General features: G+C 37.8%; 1 protein-coding gene and 1 long non-coding RNA gene across 4 annotated transcripts in view; both read right to left on the minus strand.

Annotated features, from left to right (window-relative positions):
* The window catches only part of LOC107598573 (RNA-binding protein FUS-like), a 15,695-nt gene extending 13,850 nt beyond the window's left edge, over positions 1-1,845 (minus strand). The window contains exons 1-5 of one of the 3 annotated variants that reach the window (XM_016289948.1): positions 1,707-1,845; positions 1,310-1,343; positions 1,113-1,155; positions 968-1,028; positions 809-893 (exon numbers count right to left, since the gene is read on the minus strand). In XM_016289948.1, the coding sequence (XP_016145434.1) occupies positions 809-893; positions 968-1,028; positions 1,113-1,155; positions 1,310-1,343; positions 1,707-1,716 (233 nt within the window). In that variant the 5' untranslated portion in view covers positions 1,717-1,845. The remainder of the gene's footprint in view (positions 1-808; positions 894-967; positions 1,029-1,112; positions 1,156-1,309; positions 1,344-1,706) is intronic. The other 2 variants (XM_016289947.1, XM_016289946.1) reach the window with 2 other exon arrangements.
* A 527-nt stretch (positions 1,846-2,372) lies between these two features.
* LOC107598668 (uncharacterized) lies at positions 2,373-4,977 on the minus strand. Its single transcript, XR_001610581.1, has 5 exons — positions 4,910-4,977; positions 4,561-4,620; positions 4,347-4,403; positions 3,158-3,199; positions 2,373-2,428 (listed from the first exon to the last, which is right to left on the minus strand). It is a non-coding gene; the product is annotated as an uncharacterized lncRNA (long non-coding RNA).
* Positions 4,978-8,990: the final 4,013 nt, after the last annotated feature.

Consider the following 8,990-nt stretch of genomic DNA (forward strand, 5'->3'; position numbering starts at 1 on the left):
CTGCTACTACAATTATTAAAACCTTATTTTTAAGGAGAAGCATTCAACATTTCTTAAATGTTTTAATTGTAATATTAAATTACCTTTATTTTCCAAAAAATTAAATTTGTTTAATTTTCATTACTTAAAAGATAGATTAAATGAATGTTTTATGCCTTAAAACAAAATGTAAATACACAACACAGAATTTCTGATCAAAAAAATCATAAGGCTATTGTAAGAATAAATGAAACTTAATGTTTTATGCTTTCAAATTAGACATGCTAAAACAGAATTTGGTAACAATAAAACATTAGGTTGGAAAAAATAAAACATTTCATAGGGCCCTAAACGTAATATTTGTTAAACTTTTAATAATTTGATGTTAAATTGTTTAAGTTTCATGATTGTAATTAATTAGACATGCTTTTTAATTAATAAAATGTAATTTACCCATTAAAAAGGAGTCCAGAGAAGAAGAAAAAAACGGAATCTACTCACAAATTAGAGCAGAAGGATCAAATGTGTGATGGTTCTCATTTTTAAAGTTAAAGCAGCAGTATGAAACTTTCTGCGTTCTAAATTTGCTAAATGTATATAATGAGCGATTACATCATGAATTCATCTTCCAAACCGTGTTTTTGTCTGGTTCCGAATCACTACGGTACTCTTATAATAAGTACTTATATTTGGACTATTGCAGCCTGGTCACCGGACAAACACATTTCATTACACACAATACTGTTCTTTTCAGCAGCATCATACGACCCCTTTAACCGCTAGAGCGCCAAAAGTTACACAGTGCTGCTTTCAGAGTCAAATCTCTTACCTGGACGAGGATTCGGACACCTGCTGTCCATAGCCTTCAACGCCACCAGAAGAGTAGCCCTGAGACGACTGGCCGTAGCTCTCTCCTTCAGGAGAACACACCAGTTACACAGCACCCACCACTAACAGACATTCACCAAATCATCTGTCAACCACTTACCTCCAGTCTGTCCATAAGCAGCGTAACTCTGTCCAGCGTAAGAGCTGCTGCCATTACCCTGCTGGAGAGAGAGAGAACATCACTAACACACACAACCAGCGCTATAATGATGCACATCAGCAACAGTAATCTAATACAGCGTCACCTGTCCAGCTTGATAGCCCTGGGACCCAGCTAAAGAGCCGTAGCTGCACAAATAAACAAGAGGAGGTAGAAAAATTACACATCTTGAAACAAATCAATGCACACAAAAAAAGTGGCACTGCATTTTTGTACCAATAGATATTTACATCCATTATTTTGTACGTAACGTATATAGATTATAATCGGTCGCTTAGTTACCTTTGTTGAGCGCCAGGCTGGCCGTAGCCTGAATCTGCGAACAGAAATAAACGGTTTAGTCAGAATACATGGTGTAAACAGCACAGCGCAATGCTAAGCTAACGGTCACACCACGCCGCACTATGAGCAACGGTCGCTAACCGCTCCTCCGCGGCAGATTTACACATCCAAACAGCTCGTTCTGGAGAATTAAACACAATTACACATCATTTAACCGCCTTGTGTTGTTGTTGCTGTTCTGTCGTGAGTGTGGTTTGATCTTCAAACCCTGGAACCCCCCGCGTCGTCGGTTTAGCCGCTAACGTTAATGCTAAGCGCGCTGATCAACTCTCAAACTGAACAGAGCGAATAACGAGCATTACTGCGAGGTGGGCTACAGTACAGCACATAGCTTTACCTGAGGCCATCTTTCTGACGGAGATAAAATGACCACCTGCTCCAAAACACACAGATTAAAAACCCGGCACGAGCGGAACACGCACTGCACACTTCTTATGAACTTTGACCCGAGGCCGGACGGTACCATCTACTTAGCGGGAGGGAGCGCGAGGATGCATCCGGCGCTTATAACAACATAAATAGAGCAGCACAGTGTATCACGCATAGTCTACGGAGGAACTAATAATAGAGAAAACGCGACGCGCGCTGAAATGAGAACTGTGTTTGCACGAAGACCCCTGTCTGGTAGAAAGTGGTATCAACTCAGCGCCTTTTCTGTCACGTGCCCGCCACAGCAGCGTTCCATTTTAACTGTGGCAACGTTGCTGATCACCTACAAACTGTGCTATTTATTTATTGTGCTATTGTTTGTAATGTGTTCATTTGTTTCCCTTATATTTAACTAATCTACATTTTTGCCATACACTTATTTATGAGAATACAAGATAAGGATCAAAACAGCTATTTTATTTTTTGTGGCAGGGCCAGTGAAAGTGTTGGCTGGGCAAGAAAAGAGTAATATATTATACATACTGTACATATTGTCAGTAATATGATACATTGTCAAAATGCTCACATTAGCCTTTCTCCTAACCAGACCTGGTGCATGTTTAAGGGTCTCTGCTATCTGGCTTTCAGCATCCATGCTAGTAGACCCAGGCTGTGATTTCATTATTGCCCCTAAATGGTTTAAGTAAAGTTTTTAGAGATGAACAAGTATACTTTACATTTGAACGAACAGGTATTCTTCCCATTTGGGTGGCCAATCATGTAGAATTCTGTCACTATAATGCAAATCAAAGATAATTGAAAATACAATAGAATATTCAATCAAATAAATGCAAATACTGTTGATTTTTTTATACTTGTTAGAACTCGATAAACAGCGAGTTCTTCAAGTCTCCTCTTCCCCTTCCTTCCTTTGAGGCTAAACTGTGACCAAACGTCTGAGGAAGGGATTTTTCTCATGACTCGCCGCACTGTCTCTCCATAGTTTGGTCCTCCGATTGTCGAAAGGTATTTAACCTGAATTTAATTTAAATGGAATTGTCAAATCCTATGCATACACACAGAACAGTTCAGCTGCAAATAAGAATGTCAAATGCTAAACCGTTTTTCTTTGGCGCTCTTCGTCCACCCTCAGCTTATCCTCAAAGGAGAGCAAGTCAGGGAACTGACCAATAGATGGGACAGGGTTCTCTGGCCCTGTGTCTTCCTCTCTTGTCTGCAGTAGCCGCCGAAGCAAGAGAGAATGCTCTTCCTGTTTTGCAATTATTTTATCTAGTTTCATGAGGACATTTAACTGGATGTTGGTTTGATATTTTAGATATATAAAAAAATTATACAAAAAGGTTTATGTAGAATATAAAACCTCTTATAAATATTATGGAGTTATTAATATTACTTAACTGTTATTTGATGTACAATTTTGCCCATCTGAATTGAAGTCATCTGAAAACCGAGCAAGTATAAAAATATTTTTTTTTAAACATACAGTACACATACAAAGAATATTTACTTAAAGGGATACTCCACTCAAAAATGAAAAAAGACTCATGACTTAGTTTTTTCTAATGAACAGAAATGCTTCAAAAACAAACATGATGGTTATCTATATGACCCCAGTTGATGAATCATTGTGTCCTGAAGCAAAACACTTGCAATAAGTAGCGGTCCTGTATGCTTGCATCACTTCTCACACAAGTTTTACGATGCAACTTACAGCAATGGTTTATAGTTTAAGTTTACAATACTAGTATTTTTCTCACATATGCTTATCAATTTGCTTCAGAACACACTGATTCATCAACTGGGGTCATATGGATCAACGTTGTGTTTGTTTAGTGTGTTTTTTCACAAATCAACTTTGGCGTCCTAATTATTTGCTTTATATAGACTCACAGAGGTCGCTTATTTTTCTAAAAATCTCAGTTTGTGTTCCACAGAAGGGAGACATAAAGTCATAAATGCAACCCCAAATCAGAAAAAGTTGGGATGTGTTTTAAAATGCCATGAAATTGAGAATCTGTGGTTTGTTAATTCTCTTTGTCTTTTATTTAATTTACAAAAGTACAAAGAAAAGACTTACACCGCTTTCACTGACCAACTTAAATGCATTTAGTAAAAACAAAGCAATTGTGATTTTGATGGCTGCAATACACTTCCAAAAAGTTGAGACAGGCAAAGTAAACATGACAGAATATAGATTAAACTGTTTTGAAACAGTTCACAGGCAGGTCGTTTGGTAATAGGTGAGGGTATCATGTTTGGGTATAAAAGGAGCATCTTAGTCTTTGCAAGCAAAGCTGGATCATGGCTTATCACAAATTTCTAAATTTGTTTATATTTACAAAATACAATTAATCTGGTCAGTAAACACATTGTAAATCTTTTCTTTGTACTTGCAGGAATTCTGCAGCAAGACCTTTTAACTAAACTAAACAGATTTTAATTTTCACAGACTTGATTTTAAATTTTATTGCATTTTACAAAACGTCCCCATTTCAGATTGGATTTGTACATCTGGGATGGCAGGAGGTTGAGTAAATAATGTGAAAATACATTTTTTGGATGGAGTACCCAATTTAACATTACTTACAATTTTGTCTTTGGGTATCTGTCCAGCTTCCATTGTCACTGGCTGTCCAGGCTGATTCTAGGCAAAAAAGTTTAAATTTGTATGCAAAAAAAAATAATTTATTCATCAGGCCTCACAATAGCACTTTATAAATGTTGAGGCTTTCAAAATGGACTTTAAGCCACTAGTGCTCTATCATGATCAAATTTTGCATCAAAGATAAAAAGTAACATACCATGTTGGTGTTGATCCACACTTGAATTATGTTCATGACTCCATTCTTGCATTCTTGGTGCTACAAAAGAGACATTATTGTGATTATCTCTTATAAACATTTAACTTATATTTGCATATGCAAGTACATTTATTTTAAGTTTGATAAGACAAATGCTGCTTTCACACATTAAACACGGTAACTGCTGTAAAATTGCCAGATTGCCATTTCCAGTAATTGTACCATATCTGCGGTTCACACAAGCAACACATTTTCTTTTCTTCTTTTTACCATTTTACAATTTTCAATAAAATATATATAAATAAATAACAGCAAGAAAGAAAGAAAGAAAGACGTGGGAAAACATTACCTAAATGTTGTGGCATCATTGACTGAGTGGTATGTACAGCTGATCTGTAGCCCCCTGGCATCTCTGGATCAATGGCATATTAATAAAATTACATCAGCACTAAAATACTGATACATTTTGTGATGTTTATCATTATCATCAGTTATGTCCATCAGAAGGTTTGACTGATTCAAAACAGACTTTTTAATTTGTTCAAGCAAGCATCAAAACAGTAATTCACAGTAAAGTAAAGATTCATATCATTGTAATAATACCTTTGTTATAAACAAATGACAACAATATGAATTGTTTACTGTAAAAAAAATTTAAAAAAAAATTTGGGTGTGGCCCACAATGGTTTACAAATTAAAAAATAAAATGTTCTTGTACTTTTGGATGAGTTCCTTCTTGGTTCCATTGTTCTCGGTGGAGAGGGAAGGGTTGGTATTTTTGCTGGTGGCCTGGTGTTGATATTACCTAAAACAATTGTATTAAATTTAAGTTTTTATCATTTAATTACTTTATAAACCAAACAAGAAATGTGAATTCATATACATACTGTCTTCAATATCTGTGATATCACTATCTGACTCTAAAAGGTGTAAAGGTGGTCTCTTCAGCCTGGTTGGCCTTTTCTCAGTGATGGAGGCGTCTGAGAGTTCAGGACACGAGGTGATTTGAGCTTTTCTCATGAGCTTTTGGGCTGTCGTGTAGTCAACTAAAGAAAAAAATCATTTTTTGAGTTGGCATGAAAGGTACAACAATGTATCCAAGTATCCACCTTATTTTACCCATAAGAGCTGTCGTGGCCATTTGTAAATTTAATGTGTCTGGCTTCTGGTCTCATCCACTTCCAGCTGATTTTTATCTGTACAAATCAGCTTGCGTCGCTGCATAATATTGCAAACTTGTGTTTCTTACCTTAATGTATTGACTTAACCAAATTGTCAACAATTTCTTCATAACACCAAGACATGCCTGGTGCATGTAATCAACGGGAAACTGGCCAATCATATCAACTGGTAACTCGGTCAAAGGTGTTCTTCCATTATGATGTTCTGGTTGGGTTTGAGCTCTAAATGAATGATCTGTTCTTACTTCAAACCCATCAACTTCTTGATAAGTCATTCTTCCTTCCCAGAATCCTTTGGAGTTTGCAGTGTGAAGGATACTGATATCAAATAGCGCATCTGTTTGCCATAGCGACGGGTCATGACGTCATGCGCCGACGGGGTTGTTTTGTTTTGTTTTACGCAGAGCCGGCGCAGTGTTTTTGGGGGGTTTAGATCATGGTTTTTTGTTTGTTTTTGCTTATAATGTGTGCAAATCGTGTGTATTAAACTTCAGCACCACTTACTCAGAAAAATAAAATAAAATTGAAATGAAGAGCCACAATGTGAAATGGAACCTCGAGTAGGCTATGTATACAGTGACCCTGGAGCACAAAAGCAGTCTTAAGGGTCAATTTTCTGAAATTGAGATTTATGCATCATCTGAAAGCTGAATAAATAAGCTCTCCATTGATGTGTGGTTTGTTAGGTTCGGACAATATTTGAAAATCTGGAATCTGAGGGTGCAAAAAAATCTAAATATTGAGAAAATCATCTTTAAAGTTGTTCAAATGAAGTTCTTAGCAATGCATAATACTAATCAAAAATTAAGTTTTGATATATTTACGGTAGGACATTTACTAAATATCTTCATGGAACATGATCTTTACTTAATATCCTAATGATTTTTGGCATAAAAGAGAAATGTATAATTGTGACCCATACAGTTTATTGTTGGCTATTGCTACAAATATCCCCCAGCGACTTAACACTGCCTCCAGGGTCACATACATATTTAGTAATCCTCATTTGCTCACCAGAAACAGTTGGAAGACACACAGAGAAATGTCCAGCAGAGAAGAGAGAAAGAGCTTCAGAAGCTGAAAGAGGCTGTGGAGACTCGTAAGCATAAGAGAAAAATCAATGCTGAGAGAGCAGTTTCAGACTCATTTAGGGTTTCTTTCTCAATGGCGCATGTTGTTTTAGTCCCACTGTAACAGGCTGATCATCTTTGTATCTACTTTGAAGGCATCTTGAGTAAAACAGCTTCATAGGCTGCATCCGAATGCTCTCCGGAGGTACCTTCTTCTGATCTGATTCTGAAGGCAGCACAGATGTATCCTTCGCTGCCTTTGATATCCCACAATCCTGTGCGTTCCATTCCGTGACGGTTGAGCAAAACAAATAAAGACGGCGTCTGAAAGTTGCGTTTGGTGGTCAGTTTGTGTGTAAATGTATATTTCTGACTAACTTTTTGCACTTTTGATGTTATTTCTAGCGAGAAATCAGTATTATAGTAATTAAATATGAATTTAGTTATCATCAAAACTTCTATTTTGTTGTAGATCATTAAACCGTTTCGCTGCCTCAGAAGCCTGTCCGAAATCAGTTTCATGAGGTGCAAAGTCGTTGCCTCATACGGCAGCAAGTCAGCAGCCTATAGGCTTTCGGACGCAGCCATATTTACGAAGCATATGCAAAACGCTCGAACCGGAAGTCTGTTGTGCATAACCCGTATGTGGGTCACTGTTAGAAGGCGATCTCCGTAAACCAAATAACCAGTATGGTTTTTATCTGATCTTTTTATAAATTAGTTGTAGACTATTTCAATGACGCATTTGTTTAGTACAACGGAAGAGTTCATTAATAGCCTCTTATTGGCCTGATTAACCTATACCCATCAACCCTCCTGTTTTTCCCGGGATTCTCCCGTATTGGTCCACTCTATCCCGCTAGCATCTCGTTGAAATATTTTCCCGTATTTTTAATCTTTCTGTAAAAAAAATCCCACTGGGCGCATTTTATATGTTTGCTACATTCGCCTCCGGTAAAACTCCCGTAATTTGTACGGCCCAAACCTCATTACATGAATAATCACGTCAACAAATCCCAAGGTTGTCCAGTTGCCAGATCTTGTATGAAACGCATCCTTCTCACACAATCGATGCATACAAATTTCAACCCACTTGTCCCCTCAACTTGACAACCTACAACAGCGATGAGTACCGCGGGAAGGAAAGGATCACTGGTAGAAATGGGACGGGAGGAGAAGACTCAGGTGGTGCGCCGGTCAAATAAAAAATATACATGCAAATTGAGATATAGCTTACACTTCAAAAGGCTATGGTTTAATTGGTTAAATACGAGCGCTGCAGGTTGCAAAATCAGGTACTGCTTTGTTTACTGCGGTTACCGGGGAAATTGTTATATTCCTGGCGAAAAGTGAAAGTGTCATGATCTCCAGCTGGAGTGCCTATGAGCTCCTCTAGAGGGCACTCCATTCTGTACCTTGCCATTCATTCAGGACACCATTTCCCATAATCCTTTGCCCGGACTCATCAAGTGCATCACCTGTCTCTCATCAGATCTCATCATCAGTTCACAGCGGTCTCACATTAGTAGGACTATAAGAATAGCACACACACTCTCTGTCATCGCTGGTGATTGAATGTTGTATAGCTCTTCAGTGGTTTCTAAGTTTCCGTGCCATCGTGTTTTGATCCCTGGACTGTTTTCTTGTTTATGATTGTTTTGCTGCCTGTCCTGACCATTGCCTGATTATCTGGATTACTCTTATGCCTTGCCACTGCCATCGTTGTTTGCTGTTGTTGACCACGCCTGTTTGACTACGCTCTTATTAAAGCCTTGCATTTGGATCCCCACTTTGTCGTCACGCCTCCCTCGTTACAGAAAGAATGAAGAGAGAATGAATTTGCATTTTTCAATAAGCCCTTCTGCTTTTTGTTTTAGTCCAAAGCCAAAAACGACCCTTATTTTTACACAGATAACATGCAGTTTGATATACACGCAGTTTAAATAATAGATTAAAGGGGTCATAGAATGCTGCATGCACTTTTACAAGTTGTTTGAACTGAAATGTGTGTTGGCAGTGTGTATACACAACCACCCTATAATGATAAAGATCCACCCAGTGTTTTTTTTTAATATTGTGTTAAATGTTTTCCCTTTTCTCAAATCGAGCCGATCTCAGATGCCTGTCTCGACATCTGAGCCGCTGAACTCGCAGTGGATTACATTTGTTTCTGAAGGGA

This window comes from Sinocyclocheilus grahami, unplaced genomic scaffold (genome assembly GCF_001515645.1).
Source record: "Sinocyclocheilus grahami isolate Dianchi unplaced genomic scaffold, SAMN03320097.WGS_v1.1 scaffold253.1, whole genome shotgun sequence".
Taxonomy (NCBI): domain Eukaryota; kingdom Metazoa; phylum Chordata; class Actinopteri; order Cypriniformes; family Cyprinidae; genus Sinocyclocheilus; species Sinocyclocheilus grahami.